This window comes from Anarhichas minor, unplaced genomic scaffold (genome assembly GCF_050575085.1).
Source record: "Anarhichas minor isolate MPS153535 unplaced genomic scaffold, ASM5057508v1 ptg000024l, whole genome shotgun sequence".
Taxonomy (NCBI): domain Eukaryota; kingdom Metazoa; phylum Chordata; class Actinopteri; order Perciformes; family Anarhichadidae; genus Anarhichas; species Anarhichas minor.
The window spans coordinates 435971-457500 of record NW_027466470.1 but is presented as its reverse complement, the minus strand read 5'-3'; the positions used below and the strand labels follow the sequence as shown (position 1 = coordinate 457500).

At 41.5% G+C, this 21530-nt stretch overlaps 1 protein-coding gene across 1 annotated transcript in view; it reads left to right on the top strand.

Moving 5' to 3' along the window:
* The window catches only part of LOC142955945 (uncharacterized), a 30001-nt gene extending 10001 nt beyond the window's left edge, over positions 1-20000 (top strand). Inside the window, exons 3-4 of the mRNA XM_076097214.1 lie at positions 10047-10519; positions 19852-20000. Of these exons, the coding sequence (XP_075953329.1) occupies positions 10047-10519; positions 19852-20000 (622 nt within the window). The remainder of the gene's footprint in view (positions 1-10046; positions 10520-19851) is intronic.
* The last annotated feature ends 1530 nt before the right edge of the window (positions 20001-21530 follow it).

The following is a 21530-nucleotide window of genomic DNA, read 5'->3' as shown; positions in this document are numbered from 1 at the left end:
AACACTTCATCCTTCAGTTTATCACAAACATTCATCATCAACACATGAAGGAACACTTCATCCTTCAGTTTATCACAAACATTCAACATCAACACATAAAGGAACACTTCATCCTTCAGTTCATCACAAACATTCATCATCAACACATAAAGGAACACTTCATCATTCAGTTCATCACAAACATTCAACATCAACACATAAAGGAACACTTCATCCTTCAGTTCATCACAAACATTCATCATCAACACATAAAGGAACACTTCATCATTCAGTTCATCACAAACATTCAACATCAACATATCTGGACGTGTGTTTAACTGGACAGTAAAAAAGTACAATATTTACCTTTGAGATGTAGTACAGTAAAATGTACTCAGCGTGGTATCGTCACATTTGGATGTTTTAGTGATAAACTTTTATTTTAATCTCTGATTTCACTGAATCCTCCAGGATGATAAATGAGTTCACGTCAAAGTGAAGAAAAACCTGAAACCAGATCAGACTCCTGATCCAGTGCCGGGCTCCGGCTCCGCTCCGGGCTTTCTTTCCTTCCTTCCTTCCTCTCCGGCTCAGCCGCCATTTCAGGAGTCTGCAGAGGCCTTTTCCTGTCATGGAGAAGAACAAAAGCTGCTCTGTCTTTGTCTGCAGCTTCACATTCAACATGCAGCGTTTACATCTACAGACGTGCAACCGATCCACACACACACACACACACACACACACACACACACACAATAACACTAACACACACACTTTAATTTATTAACTTTAACATGTTGCTGAAAAAGAACAAGTGGAAAGGTCAAGTGGAAACACACACACACAGAAATGTGTGTGTGTGTGTGTGTCGGCATCATGTTCCAGACTTTTATTCTGAAAGATTAAACACTATTTATAAAACTACAACTATAAATGTGTTTCCTGTTCATGAACTTTATCTCAAAATGATGAATTTATCTTCTAAACATTTAGTTAATTTAACTGTAATCTTAATTATTCCTTTGAAGGGCTCACAGTTTGATGTTTAATGCTTTTTGAGTGATTTTCTTTACATCTTTACTGTTTAATCAGTAAAGTATTCTGTAGTTCCTCTTTATGTGGAGTTGTAGTTCAGAATGTAAACATCCTCTGTGGCTCTTTAACCTGAATCCATCTCACACTTTACACCAGAATAAATGATGTCTTTACTTCTATGGTATGGAAACGCCCACACACACACACACACACACACACTCTCACACACTCTCACACACACACACACACACACAAACACACACACACACACACACACACTCTCACACACTCTCACACACACACACACACACACAAACACACACACACACACACACACACTCTCACACACTCTCACACACACACACACACACACAAACACACACACACACACACACACACTCTCACACAGACACTCACACTCACACACACACACCCTCACACTCACACACACCCTCACACTCACACGCACACACTCTCACACACTAACACACACTCACACACACACACAATCTCTCACACACTAACACACACACACTCTCACACACACACACACACACACACACACGCACACAGAAAGGCCATCCTGTATCAAAGGAGTGTTTGATGTCGGTGGCTGTGGGCCGGGTGGGTTCTAAGGGGACGGACAGATGACAGTAGAGGGGGAGGGGGGAGGGGGGGTTCATGGTAAACAGCAGGAATACCGAACCTACAGTGTTCCAGCACACTGAATGGTAACAGTGTACTTCACCCCCCCCACCAGCATCAATACACCGGCCTGTAACAAGAAGACGAGACGTCTGCAGCGCTGCTGGCGCCCTCTAGAGGCCTCAATATATATATATATATATATATATATATATATATATATATATATATATATATATATATATATATATATATATACTGTATGTGTGTTAAGTCCTAGGAGACCTTTTATCTCTCTATGTACTTTTACTGCTCTATGTGTATATTTACTGCATGGAGCTGAGAATCAACTGTCTAATAATGTTATATTTATTAGTGCTGGGCAACGATTACAATTTTTAATCACGATTAATCTCATTGTTATGGCAAAGTTCAATAATGAATTCAAAAGTAGTGTATTGTGCACTTTTATTTTAAAGTGCTGCTCTATGAACTAAAGGTCAATAACATTTGGTGTAAACACTTTAAACACATCAGGTTGTTGTTAACAGCAGTGTTCTCTTTACACAGCAGCAGTTATAACACAGTTATAATGATTCTGATAATAGATATTCAGCTGGTGTTAGAGTGTAAGAGATGATATTTAAATATACTTCTTGAAAACTGCAAACCTATCTACGTCATGTTTTTATGTTTGTTAAATTCTCAGTAGTGATACTAAATGATGCTTATTATACATATTACAAACAAAACACTTTAAAAACTCTAAAACAATCATTTAAATGAATCATTTATTTTTTGCTTTTTTTGGTATTGTGGTCAGACACATAATAACACTGATTACCGTAATATGTGTGGTGTTTGTTATAAATGTACGTTGGTACATAGAGGGTGATAAGAAGCTGTACCTGGAGGGCCTTAGGACCCAGGGGAATGTAGGTGAAGGAAACAGGAAGAGACGGAAGAGACGCCACACAAACAGCTGTTCACCGCTTGCTGCCAGTTCTGGTGTTAAAAATGTCCACTTAATAATAAAATAAACTGCGTTAAAGCGCGATAAAATGATTGTTGGCGTTAACTAACTAACTTGCCCAGCCCTAATATATATATATATATATATATATATATATATATATATATATATATATATTCCTCACTACATTTATTTGATAATTTTAGTTACTAGTTACTTAACATATTTAGATTAGTAAAACTAAATATAAACTCATAAGTGTTGATGTATTATTATAGATAGATTAAAAGCAATATATGAAGTTATTAAAATGAGCTCCACCGTTCCCTGGAACTGCAACATTAAACTGATGAACACATTAATACATCAATACTCATATTATATATATTATTCTACATAAGGAGTTCTTTTATTTTTGGTACTTTAAGTGTATTTTGAAAATATTACTTCTGTACTTTAACTGAAGCAACATTTTGAATGCAGGTCTTTCACTTGAAACAGAGTAGTTCACACTGTGGTATTAGTACTTTTACTTTGGTAAATGATCGTAGTACTACTTCCATCACTCTAAGTATTGTTTTCCAGGTAAAGTGCTTTGACAGCGTTTAGATCTTTAAAGACGATCTCTGCGTCTTCAGTCTAGTTAACGGGAGTGAAATGAGTGGAAATTAGTGAAAATGAGTGAAATGAGTGAAATGAGTGAAATGAGTGAAATGAGTGAAATGAGTGTGAGGTCAGTTCAGGCTCAGACTTGATGCTCGTCACACAGATTCACAGACGCAGCTGTGAAGAAAATAATGAAAATGTGTCTTTAATTTAATCAGAGAATAATAATGTATTCCACTCAGACAGTGAGAGGTTACATCACTTTGAATGTTGCGCAGTGATGTAATGTAACTAAGTACATTTACTCAAGAACTGCTCTGAATTACAAATTAAAAGGTACTTGTAATTTACTTGAAAACTTCCATTTAATGTAACTGTATAGTTAATATTGAAATATTGTACTTTTCACTATATTTATCTGACAGCTTCAGAAATATCAGATATGAAAGTAAAACAAAAGGAACTATCAATACTTTAACTACATTTAGATGATGATACTCACATACTTTTACTTCAGTAAGGTTTTATTGCAGGACTTTTACTTGTACTGGAGTATTTTCACAGTGTGGTATTAGTATTTTTACTGCAGTAAAGGATCTGAGTACTTCTCACGGCTGTAGTTTGACAGCGTGCTTTAACATTATTCATGTTTATTTACCCTTCTTGTTTATGGCTCATAGTAAAAGGGTGTGTACATGTGTGTACATGTGTGTACATTGTGTGTACATGTGTTCATTATAAATGAAGAAATAAACAAATAATGAAAAAGTAAAAAAGAAAAGAAAGAGAAAATTGGGCAAAAAAAACTAAATATAATACAAATATTTACTCAAGTCACTTTGTTGATTTTATGTAAATAATGTGATATTATTAACATTGTGCTGTTTGATGCAGAGTGTGACCACCAGAGAGCAGCAGAGACACCGATGCTGCTGCTGCAAGTACTGCAACTACTACTACATGTAGTACTACTGCAACTACTACTACTACATGTAGTACTACTGAAACTACTACTACTACATGTAGTACTACTGCAACTACTACTACATGTAGTACTACTGCAACTACTACTACATGTAGTACTACTGAAACTACTACTACTACATGTAGTACTACTGCAACTACTACTACATGTAGTACTACTGCAACTACTACTACATGTAGTACTACTGCAACTACTACTACTACATGTAGTACTACTGAAACTACTACTACTACATGTAGTACTACTGCAACTACTACTACTACATGTAGTACTACTGCAACTACTACTACATGTAGTACTACTGCAACTACTACTACATGTAGTACTACTGCAACTACTACTACTACATGTAGTACTACTGCAACTACTACTACATGTAGTACTACTGCAACTACTACTACATGTAGTACTACTGAAACTACTACTACTACATGTAGTACTACTGAAACTACTACTACTACATGTAGTACTACTGCAACTACTACTACTACATGTAGTACTACTGCAACTACTACTACTACATGTAGTACTACTGAAACTACTACTACTACATGTAGTACTACTGCAACTACTACTGCTACATGTAGTACTACTGAAACTACTACTGCTACATGTAGTACTACTGCAACTACTACTACATGTAGTACTACTGCAACTACTACTACTACATGTAGTACTACTGAAACTACTACTGCTACATGTAGTACTACTGCAACTACTACTACATGTAGTACTACTGAAACTACGCCTACTACATGTAGTACTACTATAACTACTACTACATGTAGTACTACTGCAACTACTACTGCTACATGTAGTACTACTGAAACTACTACTGCTACATGTAGTACTACTGCAACTACTACTGCTACATGTAGTACTACTATAACTACTACTACTACATGTAGTACTACTGAAACTACTACTACTACATGTAGTACTACTGCAACTACTACTACTACATGTAGTACTACTGCAACTACTACTACTACATGTAGTACTACTGAAACTACTACTACTACATGTAGTACTACTGCAACTACTACTGCTACATGTAGTACTACTGAAACTACTACTGCTACATGTAGTACTACTGCAACTACTACTACATGTAGTACTACTGCAACTACTACTACTACATGTAGTACTACTGAAACTACTACTGCTACATGTAGTACTACTGCAACTACTACTACATGTAGTACTACTGAAACTACGCCTACTACATGTAGTACTACTATAACTACTACTACATGTAGTACTACTGCAACTACTACTGCTACATGTAGTACTACTGAAACTACTACTGCTACATGTAGTACTACTGCAACTACTACTGCTACATGTAGTACTACTATAACTACTACTACTACATGTAGTACTAAATAAAATGAGGCGTTAAATCCAGAAATAAAACTCTATAAACAGCCAGTTATTATATTTTAAATATGATAAAACAAATGTTATGAATAGTGTTCTTGGTTGTTAAAACATTTACATTTTGTTATAAAGTAAATATATCAATCAAACGTTATTGGTATGACACCTTTCACACGGCTGAGAGCCTTTAAAGGATAAATATATACAAGTATTTGGGAAAATAAAACACATGATTGTGATCATGAAGTCTCTGCCAGCAGAGGGAGGCAGAGACCAGAACATGAAGTCACTGGATCTCTGACTGAGCTTCTGGTGGACTCTGATGGACTCTGATGGACTCTGGTGGACTCTGGTGGACTCTGGTGGACTCTAATGGACTCTGGTGGACTCTGGTGGACTCTGGTGGACTCTAATGTACTCTTTTTTAATATATAAGTACAACATATTCAAATATATTTATATTAGTCAAGTGTTTACATCCAAAGTACATTTAGTATTTATGATATTTTGTCACAAACATCACAGAAATGTGTTTTTTTTATCTCAGCAGTCTGAACCAACATCATCAATGAATCATCATCTTCTTAATACAATTAGATCAGATGTACACAACACACTAACTGGTGACATCACCACGTGTGTGTGTGTGTGTGTGTGTGTGTGTGTGTGTGTGTGTGTGTGTGTGTCCATGTCCATCTGCCTGCTGCAGGACTCTATAGAGATCAATAATTAAACACGGCTAATGGGCTGCGAGCTGCAGCCAGGGACATCTGTCTGACTCTGTGTGTGTGTGTGTGTGTGTGTGTGTGTGTGTGTGTGTGTGTGTGTGTGTGTGTGTGTGCGCCAGACTGAGCATGCTCAGTACAGCTGTATCATAACGAGGTCAGAGCCTCAGTTTGACCCGCTCACCTCCAGACACACGACATCCGCTGAGATCCAGTTTAAATATTAATGCCGCTGATGTTTGTAGTAGTACTGATACGAATACCATTAGTAGTGCAAACACATGTACTAGTACATCTATAACATGAACATTTAAATAATGTATCTCTAAGCTGCTGTTATGTTCCCAAACCTTTTATTAAATATGAATTGATATTTCAGCTGGAGTTCCTCTCAGGTTCAAAGGACAGCTCTCTCGACTGTAGACGCCTTTTATTAGTCAACATGATGATGTGTGTTTGTGGGCGGAGCCTAGAATAATCCTCTGAACATGTTAGTTAAAGCTGGCTCGCAAGTTGTGGCTGGCTAGCCAGCTTGTCCATCTCCAGAGCTGGCTAGATAGCTAGTTAGCTTGTCCATCGCCATAAGCCCAACAGCGGAACATCTCTTCATCGCTCTAGTAGCTTAGCCTGGTGTTTGTGGTTCAAGGACTGCAGATTAAATGTTTTAATCAATATACATGCTTAAACAAAATACAACATGTTAATCAGAGAGCTTTAAATTAGTTGGTTGGTGTGTTTTCGGCAGAACCTGCTCACAGTCTTTATGCTAAGCTAAGCTAACCACATCCTGACTCTAGCTTCATACACACAGACATGAGATTGATATCTCACTCACAGAAAGGCATCAAATAGGCTCCAAGTTTCCGTCCTCAGGTCAGTTTAAAAAGCATCACTCGGGGAGTTCATGCAGCATGAACAGGAAGTCACACTTTTGCCTCTTCCTGTTTCAGATGCTCACTTTTCATTTCTTGGGCTCTGCTGTGAGGGGGTGCGTAACGTTTTCATACACTGACACTAATCTTTCAGTAAACTGTGTTTTTTGCTGTTTATCTTATCGGCTGACTCTCCGTTTAAAACCTCAGAACACATTCAGGCTTTGTTTTTGTAAAAATACTAATTATTGTAAAGTTTGTAGGAGCAAACTTATGACTGGAGGGCCGTCGGTTCGATTCCCAAACTGGCACACAAAAACAATCTGGTTTGGACAGAGAAAGGGCCTCTCTCATTACCATCATTGAGGCGCCCTTGAGCAAGGCACTAAGGCTACGTCCATACTACAAAAACGATCTCTGTCCACAAGGCGTTTCAGCATCGTTTTCAAAATGATCTCCGTCCAGACTAACACGCCTGAAAACGAATATCACGTGACTCTTCACGTACACTGGGCATGCGCGTGGTTGTCATGTAAACAGGAAGTAGATTGGTTGCTTAGTTTAAAAAAATACGACAGAGTAATAAAGTAGTCTTTAATAATGAAAGGTCGTGTTTGATACTTAAGATCTTCTCTAAAATCTTCCTCTATAAACTCAAACAGACAGTTTGTGGAAAGTTTTAGAAGTTTTATTTTTCAGACTTAGTTACAGCGCTGCAGGTCTCTCTCTCTCTCTCTCTGTCTCTCTGTCTCTCTGTCTCTCTCTCTGTCTCTCTCTCTCTCTCTCTCTGTCTCTGTCTCTCTCTCTCTCTCTCTGTCTCTCTCTCTGTCTCTCTGTCTCTCTGTCTCTCTCTCTGTCTGTCTCTGTCTCTCTCTCTCTCTGTCTCTGTCTCTCTCTCTCTCTCTCTGTCTCTCTCTCTGTCTCTCTCTCTGTCTGTCTCTGTCTCTCTCTCTGTCTCTCTGTCTCTCTCTCTGTCTCTCTCTCTCTCTCTCTCATCAAATTTACTTTAAAATCAACAGTGTAAACGTAGCAAAACATCTGTTTTCAAATAGAAACGGAGTAGTGTGGACGTGCTCTAAGAGGCTACTGAGGCAGCATCGCTAAGTACTTTTACTCAAGTACTATACTTAAGTACATTTTGGAGGTACTTGTACTTGACTTGTGTATTTCCATTTCATGCAACTTTATACATACTTCTACTCTACTACATCTCAGAGGTATATATTGTACTTTTTACTTCACTTAATTTATCTGATAACTTTAGTTACTTTGCATAAATCAAACTAATAAATGATGATGTATTATTATAGATAAAAGTACCAGCAGTATATAAAGTAATTAAAATGAGCTCCACTTTTACCAGCTGTAACATTAAAGTGATGAACACATTAATACATCAATACTTATAATACAATAATATAAAATATTTATTATTCTGCATAATTTCACTTTGTGTATATTTTGACGCTGATACTTTTGTATCTTTCGTTAAATAAAATAAAGACTTTTACTTGTATCAGAGTATTTCTACACTGTAGTATTATTACATAAAGTAAACATCAGCATGTTCTCCATCCTAGCGTAGCGTGTTAGCATGCTAACATTAGCTTAATCATCAGTAAATGTCATTATAGTTCTGCAGGTATTTGTATTGGACACATTGACACGTTGACCTGATGATGGCGCTGTGATGTAAAGTCAGAGGACGTTGTGTTTGTAGTTCCTCCATGTTTGTAGTTCATCCGTGTTTGTAGTTCATCCATGTTTGTAGTTCATCCGTGTTTGTAGTTCCTCCAGCTGCCACTATGGTGCTACTAACGAGCCAATTACCTCAGAGCGCCTTTAAAGTGTTTTTTACATGTTTTTACCCGTCACTTGCTTCATTTAGGTGGAGTCATGAAGTGGATTGTGTGAGACCTTTATCTGACCAGACAACTAAAATCACCTGGAGGAGTCACCTGAGTACAGACAGTAATCCCCCCCCCTACACCAGCAGCCCCTCGGCGGGGGTTTGGACCAAAAACACCTCCTTTTGTGAAGAAGAGGTTGTTTGAAAGTTCTCACACCGATTCACTTTTCATGCTAATGCTTCTCACACAAAGGCGGGTAATGCTTTGATGGGGGGGGGGGGGGGGGATGAGTGGTGTCAAAGTGTGTGTGTGTGTGTGTGTGTGTGCTGAGAGGATTTGTAATTGTTGTAGAAGTAGTATGTGTCGTAGTATTTGTTGTAGTAGCAGTATTTGTTGTAGCAGTACTTTTTGTCGTAGTATTTGCTGGAGCTGTACTTTTTGTAGTACTACTTCTTGTAGCGGTAGTTTTTGTAGTAGTTTTTGTTGTAGCAGTAGTACATGTAGTAGTACTTGTTGTAGCAGTAGTAGTATTTGTTGTAGTAGTAGTACTTGTTGTAGCAGTAGTAGTATTTGTAGTAGTAGTAGTACTTGTTGTAGCAGTAGTAGTATTTGTTGTAGTAGTAGTACTTGTTGTAGCAGTAGTAGTATTTGTAGAAGTAGTAGTACTTGTAGTACTTGTTGTAGCATTAGTAGTATTTGTTGTAGTAGTAGTACTTGTTGTAGCAGTAGTAGTATTTGTAGAAGTAGTAGTACTTGTTGTAGTACTTGTAGCAGTAGTAGTATTTGTTGTAGTAGTAGTACTTGTTGTAGTAGTATTTGTTGTAGTAGTAGTACTTGTAGCAGTAGTAGTATTTGTTGTAGTAGTAGTACTTGTTGTAGCAGTAGTAGGTTTTGTAGTAGTACTTGTAGCAGTAGTAGTATTTGTAGAAGTAGTAGTACTTGTTGTAGTACTTGTTGTAGTACTTGTTGTAGCATTAGTAGTATTTGTTGTAGTAGTTGTACTTGTTGTAGCAGTAGTAGTTTTTGTAATAGTACTTGTAGCAGTAGTAGTATTTGTAGAAGTAGTAGTACTTGTTGTAGCATTAGTAGTATTTGTAGAAGTAGTAGTACTTGTTGTAGCAGTAGTAGTATTTGTTGTAGTAGTAGTACTTGTTGTAGCAGTAGTAGTATTTGTTGTAGTAGTAGTACTTGTTGTAGTACTTGTTGTAGCAGTAGTAGTATTTGTTGTAGTAGTAGTACTTGTTGTAGCAGTAGTAGTATTTGTAGAAGTAGTAGTACTTGTTGTAGTACTTGTTGTAGCAGTAGTAGTATTTGTTGTAGTAGTAGTACTTGTTGTAGCAGTAGTAGTATTTGTAGAAGTAGTAGTACTTGTTGTAGTACTTGTTGTAGCAGTAGTAGTTTTTGTAGTAGTATTTGTTGTAGCAGTAGTAGTATTTGTTGTAGTACTTGTTGTAGTACTTGTTGTATTAGTAGTAGTATTTGCTGACAGACCAGCTGAGTGGCTCCACACAGGGACTCCATGATGCCTTGCACAGCAGCACATTGGCAGCAGCTGGTACTGCAGACAGCTGAGCGTGTCCCCGGTTAGAGGAGGAGGAGGAGGAGGTCTGGAGGAAAGAGGAGGTCCTCTGAAGGAGCAGTAGAGGTGGTTGTGGAGGAGCAGCCTCGTTCTTGAGCCCCTCACTGTCTCAGCTTGTTCTTTCAAACAGAATTCCAGCAGTAAATGTGGAGCCTCGGGCTACGGCCTCGTAAAGCCACAGAGAGTGTTTCTGAGGCTAACATGGAGCACACACACACACACACACACACACACACACACACACACACACACACACACACACACACACACACACACACACACACATTACAGCATTGTAACAGGACAGTTGTATCTGCTCCTCTGTGTGCTCTCAACACTGTGGACCTGGTCTTCCTCCAGACATCTCAAGTCTCCTGCAGCTCCTCTGAATCCTCCTGGAACCTCAGTCCTGTTTGTTTTCCTACATGCTGGAGCTCCTCCTGTTCCTGGATTATGTTCAGCATGCTGTTAGTACCACAAAGTACTGAACTCATAATAAAATAGACATATTACCACGATACGTTACACCTATATTCAGTGGCGTTAGGTCGTTGCGATGGTGCCCCAGTGCACGCTGGTTATTATGAATAGGGACACACCAATCCTGTACTGATATCAGATATTGATGTACTGACTCAGAGGTGGAGCAGGTATAAATTATTTGTTTACGTCTGATTACACATGCGTGTACTACGTCATGTGTTAGTACACGACATAGCTGAGGGAGCTAACAACAAACATGTCAGATATTTGTAGACAGTTCACCCTCGCTACACAAGTTTTAGGGCTTCTTGCAATATCTGCTAAACCATTTATTAAAATATTAATCAAGCATGTTTGCATTAGTTTGTGACTTAATTGTGAAACATTTGGTTTTTACATTTTGTTTTCATTTTATGCAGTTGTATTGTTTTAAACGATTATTTAGTTACTGTATTTTAAAGATTTGCACTTGAATTGTTGTTCCTGTTAATTTAAAAGATTTTTTACTCAGTGATCTCTGCATTTATTTGTTACATTTTGTTTAACAAAGTTAGGAAAGCAGTTTAACGCCGTCGCTCTCTCCTTCTCTACGACGTGACGACGTCGCTCTCTCCTTCTCTACGACGTGACGACGTCGCTCTCTCCTTCTCTACGACGTGACGACGTCGCTCTCTCCTTCTCTACATCGTGACGCCGTCGCTCTCTCCTTCTCTACGACGTGACGCCGTCGCTCTCTCCTTCTCTACGACGTGACGCCGTCGCTCTCTCCTTCTCTACGGCTTGACGACGTCGCTCTCTCCTTCTCTACGGCGTGACGCCGTCGCTCTCTCCTTCTCTACGACGTGACGCCGTCGCTCTCTCCTTCTCTACGGCGTGACGCCGTCGCTCTCTCCTTCTCTACGGCGTGACGCCGTCGCTCTCTCCTTCTCTACGGCGTGACGCCGTCGCTCTCTCCTTCTCTACGGCGTGACGCCGTCGCTCTCTCCTTCTCTACGACGTGACGCCGTCGCTCTCTCCTTCTCTACGACGTGACGACGTCGCTCTCTCCTTCTCTACGACGTGACGCCGTCGCTCTCTCCTTCTCTACGTCGTGACGCCGTCGCTCTCTCCTTCTCTACGGCGTGACGCCGTCGCTCTCTCCTTCTCTACGACGTGACGACGTCGCTCTCTCCTTCTCTACGACGTGACGCCGTCGCTCTCTCCTTCTCTACGTCGTGACGCCGTCGCTCTCTCCTTCTCTACGACGTGACGACGTCGCTCTCTCCTTCTCTACGACGTGACGCCGTCGCTCTCTCCTTCTCTACGACGTGACGCCGTCGCTCTCTCCTTCACGTCGCTCTCTCCTTCTCTACGGCGTGACGCCGTCGCTCTCTCCTTCTCTACGGCGTGACGCCGTCGCTCTCTCCTTCTGTACGACGTGACGCCGTCGCTCTCTCCTTCTCTACGGCGTGACGCCGTCGCTCTCTCCTTCTCTACGGCTTGACGACGTCGCTCTCTCCTTCTCTACGGCGTGACGCCGTCGCTCTCTCCTTCTCTACGGCTTGACGACGTCGCTCTCTCCTTCTCTACGGCGTGACGCCGTCGCTCTCTCCTTCTCTACGACGTGACGACGTCGCTCTCTCCTTCTCTACGACGTGACGACGTCGCTCTCTCCTTCTCTACGACGTGACGCCGTCGCTCTCTCCTTCTCTACGTCGTGACGCCGTCGCTCTCTCCTTCTCTACGACGTGACGACGTCGCTCTCTCCTTCTCTACGACGTGACGCCGTTGCTCTCTCCTTCTCTACGGCTTGACGACGTCGCTCTCTCCTTCTCTACGGCGTGACGCCGTCGCTCTCTCCTTCTCTACGACGTGACGCCGTCGCTCTCTCCTTCTCTACGACGTGACGCCGTTGCTCTCTCCTTCTCTACGGCTTGACGACGTCGCTCTCTCCTTCTCTACGGCGTGACGCCGTCGCTCTCTCCTTCTCTACGGCTTGACGACGTCGCTCTCTCCTTCTCTACGTCGTGACGCCGTCGCTCTCTCCTTCTCTACGGCGTGACGACGTCGCTCTCTCCTTCTCTACGGCGTGACGCCGTCGCTCTCTCCTTCTCTACGGCGTGACGCCGTCGCTCTCTCCTTCTCTACGGCGTGACGCCGTCGCTCTCTCCTTCTCTACGGCGTGACGCCGTCGCTCTCTCCTTCTCTACGACGTGAATAATATGTAATATTGATGTAATAATATAATATAATATTGATGTAATAATATAATGTAATATTGATGTAATAATATAATATAATATTGATGTAATAATATAATATAATGTTGGTCACTAAAGTTCAATGCGATGCAGAACATTTGTGCATACAAACTTTAACTGACCGAGTTTAATAGAATCATTTAAAAATAAACACAGTGATGCGTTTTGGACTAAGCCAATGGTTTGTACAAAAAAGATGACTTTTAAAGAAAGATTGTAATCGCACAACTTTGTATCTGGCACAAAGGAAACGTGATACAAAGACACCTCGAGGTGATAATCACTGATCTCTCTCTCCTCCATGTAACGTCATACATAAGGCATAATGTCCTTGCCGGGCTAATCGATAAAGAGAGAAAGAGAGAAAGAGAGAGAGAGCATTAATCCAAAGCAAGGAAGTGACAACAGAGGAGAGAGAGAGAGAGAGAGAGAGAGAGAGCTGATGGTGATTAAACAGTGAAATCAAGCTGTGGGCGAGCGAGAAGGATGGGATTGTCATGTGACCCAATGGAGGAAGACGAGGAGAGAGACAGAGGAGTTTCATTTGTTGTTATTTATTAAATGATGACACAATGAAAAAAAACAACCTTCATCATCATCATCATGAATGTGCTGCTCTCACACACTACAGCAGCAGTGAGCTCCAGACTGATGTTGGTGATACATCCGTCAGTTTCAACTGCACAGCCTCAGATCACAGATCAGTCTCAGAGGTGCTCTGCAATCTGCACACATGAGACACCTCTTCGTCCTGAAAGAGCCCAGTGGTTTAACTTCTCACCTGCTGCAGTGATGTCACGATGTACTCAAGTACAGCTGGATGAAATACATCTTAATGTAAGAGGTCAACATTGTTGACAAACACTGTACAATAATCAACACTTAGCAACACCGTGTTCCAACACAAATCTGCAAAAGTGCCCTCTAGGATGCCTTTTAGGTGGAGAAAGCATGTTGAAGTACCTGTTAGGATGCCTTCAAGGGAAACATATGATGAAGTGCCCATTAGGATGCCCCTCCATGGAGTATATGACAGACCCTCAGACGGCCTGTCTCAAAGAAAGAGGGGATGAAGTAAAACAAAGAGAGACGGAGAGAGTTTTAGATCAGTCGGCCCCCCCCCCCCCCCCCAACAGGACTGATGCGGTAGGACACCTGCACCTCACACATGAACCTGATCACTTCTCTCTGCTTTACATGGAGCTCAGCACTGTTGAGACACCAGAGGAAGTCACAGACGAGCTGTCTGCACTTCCTCTTGTGCCGATAACGTACCACACACGTCCACAGACACCATGCCTTATCACATGTTACACGTAACCTTAAAGGTTATTAAGAGATGTCTGACTATAAGGAGACAAATACACCGTCAGAGACACGAGTGAAGAAATGCTTTATTTTGAGTTATTGTGAATGAACTGCAGACTCAGTTTTAAACAGTTGACCTAAAGCACAGAGAGAGCTCCGTGCAGACATGTCGGGCACTACCAGGTGTGGTTAAGCATCGTATGCACTGTTTTCATGGTGGCCCACAGTTCGATTCCCAGAAGAGAGACCGATGCTGCTCGCAAAATGCTCCCAGAAGTAAGTTTAACAGTCTGAAATGGATGCTGTCAGATTTAAATAAGTGCAACAACTCCATCAAATATCATCTCTTGTGCCCTAAATATTGGAATCAGCTTAATACACTGTGTAATACATCATGTTTCAGATTCAAGTCTTTGTTTGTCATATTCACAACTATTACATTTGTTGTGAATAACTTCTTTGTTCTCGGGCTCCGTCTAGCAAAGCTTCAGTATAAAGAGGAAATAGTGCAAATATAAGTTCAAATATATATAAAGTTCAAATATATAAATAAGTAGAATATATATACAGATTATACTGCAGTATAACACTGTGGTAGACTGTGTGTGAAGTGCAGCGGTACAAACAGTAAGTGATGCACATTAATGAACACGGAGTCATAATCACACCACACCTCTGCAATAAATATCTGTTCATAAAACAAAGAGTTCAGTTTTCTGTGCAGAGAAGAGATGAAAATCCAAAAGATGAGGAGTCTCAGGCCCTGTCCACACTACTCCGTTTCTCCTTGGATGCAGATTTGTCAAATAGAAACGATCTCCGTCCACACGGGAGTTTCAGCATCATTCTCGAGTTGATCTGCGTCCACACGGCAGCCTTCGAAGGCGGACAGCACGTGACCATTAACGTACACTGGGCATGCGCGTGACGGTGTAAACAGGAAGTGGATTGCTTGCTTAGTTAAAAAAAAATAATACGACAGAGTAATAAAGTAGTCTTTAATAATGAAAGGTTGTATTTGATACTTAAGATCTTCCTCTAAAATCTCCCTCTATAAACTCAAACAGACAGTTCGTGGAAAGTTTTAGAAGTTTTATTTTTCAGACGTAGTTACAGCGCTGCGGTTCTCTCTCTCTCTCTCTCTCTCACATCAAATTTACTTTAACATCAACACTTACACGTAAACGTTTACTAGAATATGGGTCCATCAATGTGGTCAACACACGTCTCTCACTCTATTCTGCTCTTGCTTCGTGCATAAAGCTTAGCAGATCGCTAACAGTAGATCCGTGAAATAAAGACCATGGAATCCAAAGAAGAGTGTCAAGACTTCAGTGTGAATCTTTCTTATTTGTAAAACTGTGGAAACACAATATGAAATATGGCTTTATAAACTGTCCCTATACACATTACATGAATACAAAACAACAATCCATGATATAGCCAGCATGTAACATGTCCGCCTAGCTAGCTTCTAAGCTAATTTTAACATTACTGCCAATGGAGAAATGCTAACCGCGATTAGCATTTAATACAACACAAATGTTATACTAAACACGCGAATAGAATATATCTACGTACATCTTTTCATGCTTCATAAATACATACTTACAGACTAAGGTCTCTCAAGGCTACCAAACGGAAGAAGTAAAACGTTAGTGCAGCGTGTTTTCTCATTAGAATCTAAAAACAACGAGCTGCTCCATAGGGCTGATGCTGGTCACGCCGCTCGCTAATCACTCCAATAACAGCTGCTTCCTCCACAGAAATGCAGACTTTTACTGCATAGCTGCTGCTAGCTGCTGCTAGCTGTTGTGCTAGCAGCAACATCATGTAGCTGTTGTGCTAGCAGCAACGCTTGCAATTAGTTATCCATGTTGAAATGAATCGCTGGTAGCCCAGTTTGTTTTCTTCCGGGTACGGGTCACGTGATAGTGAGTGTGACGAATCAGGGACGGAGACGTCATGGTTGCCAAGAACCAATCCAGTAGCGAACACGGGTGTGGGCGTAATTTTTTCTAAGCACATCCGTCGCAACCCCGGAGTTCTCAAATACTTCCAACCTCGGCGGAGTTTTCAGATTCCTCCGTTTAGGGTGCTCCAAAACTCCGGCGTAGTGTGGCCGCTCAGTGTAAACGTAGCAAATACGGAGTAAAAACGGAGTAGTGTGGACAGGGCCTCAATCCATCACCAGAGAACAATAAGAGGAAGTGCATCGACTCCCCGTCCTAAAGAACAGGAAGATCAAACAAATAAAATAACAAGCTATTATAAAAAAAGGTTTTATCTGTAGTTAAATATACTTTAAATATACGAACACATACAAATGTTATATTTGTGTGATGGACCGTAATTATCCAAATCAGCAAACTGGCATTTTTGGATCATAAGTCATGATGCGCTGCGTGTTTGTTGCTGTGGTTGTGCCGTCTGATGTATTGCAGTAATGTACGTTAAACGTGACTAAACATCAGGCTGGTGAGCAGGTGACCCTGCTGTCGACTGCTCCAGCGTAGAGTCGGTCTCTCTCCTCTGTGAGACTGAACTCCCTCACGCTGTTTCTTCTCTGCTTCAGGTCCAAACACGTCGGAGAACCTCCAAGGTTTTCATGAGCCAGAGACACACAGTGATACAAACACATGTTTAATGTTTAATGTTTAATGTTTAATGTTTGGTGTGATCTTAGTATTTTAAGTCTTTGTTGTGGTTTCCTTCCCTAAATACAATCTGGTCTATATATCTAAATATTACTATGTCTACATATATACATATACATATATATATATATATATGTATATGTATATATATATATATGTATATATGTAGATATGTATTCATATAGATATATATACATACAGTATATATATATATATATATATATATATACATAGATATGTATTCATATAGATATATATACATACAGTATATATATATATGTATATATATATATATATATATATATATACTGTATGTATATATATCTATATGAATACATATCTATGTATATATTTATATATATATATATATATATATATATACTGTATGTATATATATCTATATGAATACATATCTATGTATATATTTATACATATATATATGTGAGGAGAAACCCCCCACGTATATAATATCTCTAATCCTCGTATGACCGAGGATTAGAGGTGATCCTGGATCCGTCTCAGTCGATATTGTACTTCAATGGTGCAAATTCCTAAACAAATCTGCAGATAATCAAATTATGTTCAACCAATTGACACACAGTGAACTTGTGGCTTCTACCGGGGGGCCCCTCTGAGGGTCTGGGGCCCCGGGGACAGCTGACTGCTCTGATGTGTGTTGGTTTACCTGGACTGGTTCTGGGGTTTGAGACGCTCCAAGTCTCTGGTACACAACGTATTTCACAGACAAGAACACAAAGAATCAGGACTCCAGGTCCTTGGTGGGGCCAAAGGCCACCAAACAACGTCCAGCACATCAAAACATTTAGTTGTTGTTTTGGTTTCAGCGTTATGATTGTAAATGTTTCTTCCAGACGTAGTTTCTTGCATTTAGCATCACCTCCTCGTCCAAGTTCAGTTCCAAATAAAAACCAAACCCAGGACGAAGGTAACGATATGTTTCGCTCACGAAGATTAAATGTTGCGTCTAAAAAACGAGAACGATATCTGGTTGTTGTTGTTGTTTTTTGCAGGAATGTCATCACAAGTCGTAATACTTTAAATACATAAATACTGCAATACTTTCATCGGTGGGCCACTTTAAAATAAAAGCTTGTAAAATGTTCCAGTGTGGATGAACCACACACTCAAAACACGGTGAGACGATGTGTCGGGAGGCAGAGTTTGGTTCTGATGAAGGCTCACTCAGACACCCGGATTAGTATTTTAATAATAAATTAATAAATTAAAACAATCATGAACTCTCTGAGATTATGGCGGTAAAAAAGAAGAAAGAAAAAGGAAGCAACACTTGAAAAAAAAAAAAAAAAACCTGAAGTGAAACTCTACACTGAGTCGCTCCACACGAGTCCAGAATCCAGACTCCAGGAGCCGCTGTTTGCAGCGCGCCGACGGAGCCCCGGGTTTGAATTGACGGACGTCCGCAAGCAGCCAATCAGCGACGAAGCCTCGTTTATTCCACTCGGGTCGACCAATCAGAGTCGGAGTGCGTCACCGGAGCAGAATGTGACTGTGGGCTTCCCATCCCCCCCCACGTCCTCCTTCTCCTATCTCCCCCATCACGAGCGAGCAATGGCGGCTGCTTTTTTTTGTGTGTGTGTGCCGCTTTTGTCCTTCTCATGTTCAGCTTGTAAAAGCCATGTTTTTACAAAACTCGGTAAGGAAAAAACAAACAAAACCAATACGTGTGTTGTGTCAGTTCATGAGCACTTATTTTATTTTTATTTCCACCGCACTTCGTCGTCTCATCGCACGTTCTTGTTATGTCGCACTTCTTCTTCTCCCTCTAACAATGGCGGAGGAGGAAATGAGGCCACGAGCACTAAACTAAACCCCGCTCCCTTTGCACACTTCACCACTCGTCTCGAAGCGTTTCGATAAAAAAAAAAAAGATTGTGTGTTTTTTGTATCCGTGTATCGACCTTGACGCACGAATTAATAGGTTATGTAAAAAAAAAAAGAAGCGTCAAGTGCGCAGATAGAGATGAGTGAGGGAGATTCAAACATGGATGCCGGGAAAAGGGGCGGGGCCTACGAGCGCAGGAGCTGTGATCGGACATGGCGGCGTTTCTTTGCCCCGTTTTAAACGTGATTGATACGTGTGTTCATGGGGGCGGCTTTAGAGGTGATGGTAGCGTTGTAAAAAATACTTTAATCCACTAAACACGGTCCGTGTCGTCCATGTTTCATTTCCCCCCCCCTCCTCCTCCTCTGAATACTCTGCTCACGGAAGGCGGGAGAAACGGTCCGTAGTCGCTGCGCGACTCGACCAGATGAACATCAATCAATCAAACTGTGACAGTTAACGTCAACCGAGAGCCGCCTCTTCGATACAACCGAGTGCGTAGCTCGGTGTGAACTTAACGTTTCACGGTGTTTTAAAAACATGGAATTTTAACGGTTTAATCGGTGTGTTTTTGTTGCTTTTATTGTTATTTTAGTAGAGAAAGGACAGTTGCAGAGGCTGACGGGAGTTAAGAGGGGGAAAGGGGGCGTGGTCTGTCTTATTTTTTTTTAATCCATTGTTCCACTCCAACGCGCTGAGGAGAACACCTCTGTGGAGCCGTCAGCCAATCAGCTGCCGCCGTCCTCCCGCCTTAGCTCCGCCCACCAGCCTATATTAAAGGCTCGGCCGTCAGCAGCGCTGGCCACTGGCACAATATAACACTGATTGATCCACCAAAAACACACCGAGGAGAGGATTTACTTTCTTCAACCCTTTCATTTTCAAGCCGTCCTTTATTTTATTGAACTAAAAACAAACAAACAAACAATGGCAGACACAAAAGTTGACTCCGGCTCGGACCTCACTGCCAAGGTAAGGACCCAGAATAAAGCTGGAGGGTTTTTTGTTTCTCCAGAGCTCTATCATAGACTCATTTATTTTGTTCCGTCGTCGCTTCGCGCGCATTCGCACTCTGGAGAAGTGGGATAGCCTTGTGGGACACGCTGGATGAGGAGGAAGGAGGAAGGAGAGGAGAGGAGGAGGAGAAAGGAGCCGGTGTTTGGGCTCCTCTTGATGGGAAAGCGTCCCCCGGTTGGCGAGCAGAGGGGGGTCTCTCCGGTACATGTGAAATCGGTTGTGCGTTTTTACACGGAGCTCCGTGTCTCCTCATTGTGTGTCCGGAGCGGAACGGAACGGTCGTTGCGCGGGGTTCTTTGTTTATACAAGACGGGGCTCGGGTCTCCTCGCACAGAGACACTTAACCCGCTTCTTCTTCTTCTCTTTATTGTTTTAATATGTATTTATCTCTTTAACCTCCGCTGCTGACGCGCCTAGTGGTTCCACGTCTTGCAGGCTGATTGATGCCCAATATTCCGTGTTGTTGTTTATTATTATTAATGAAGAGTGCCGAGCAGCGCAGTGGTCGTTCTGAAGGCTCCAGCTGGGTCTGTAGTGCGAAGTTGGTCCGTTTGAATGGAGGACGGAGCGGAGAGGCGGTGCGTAATTCTCACCAATGTCAAACTTTCGGAGCTCTCTCCACTTCCTGCGTTTTACAAGATTCTCACTTTGTTGGTTTTTACAAAAAGGGCCCCGGTAGACCTGTCCTTACCGTGTGACCCGGTTTGTTTACCGACTCTGTAAAAGCTGGTGCTGCTGCAGCCGGTTGAACGCGCTCCGCTCCTTCAGCCTCCGGAAGAACCGGAGAGCGTAACGTTACGCACGGAGAGCAGCGGGCTTCCGCTTCTTCTTCAGTATTTAATTTTTTAGCATGTTTTGCAGAGCGCGTCGATGTCTCTCAGGGGGAAAGTTTCTCTTTCTTTTTCCTGTAATGCAGCCTGTGTGTGTGTGTGTGTGTGTGTGTGGCCGGGCTGTGGAGGTGTGTGTGATGTGACGGTGCTTTGGTTTCCCCTCTTTGTGTGTGTGCGTTATCGTCATTCGGGTTTTTTTCTCGATCTGACTTTATATCTTTGTGCGTAAATGTGAACATCTCCAGTCGGGCTTTGGATCACATCGGGTAAAACTTTAATTGGGGTAGAGAGGAGGGGGGGGGGGGGTCTCCGGGTCTCCGGGTCTCCGCAGCAGAGAATAGGATCCAGCTCTTTAATAATAAGAGCAGCATCGAGCTGCATAATTATGAGTGATTAGAACAAATGAACATATGGAGAGCACGGGGAGAGGGGGGACGTTAAGTTTCCCGGTATGAACCACCGCGGATCGTCCTGAAGCTGCGCGCTCAGACACTATTTATAG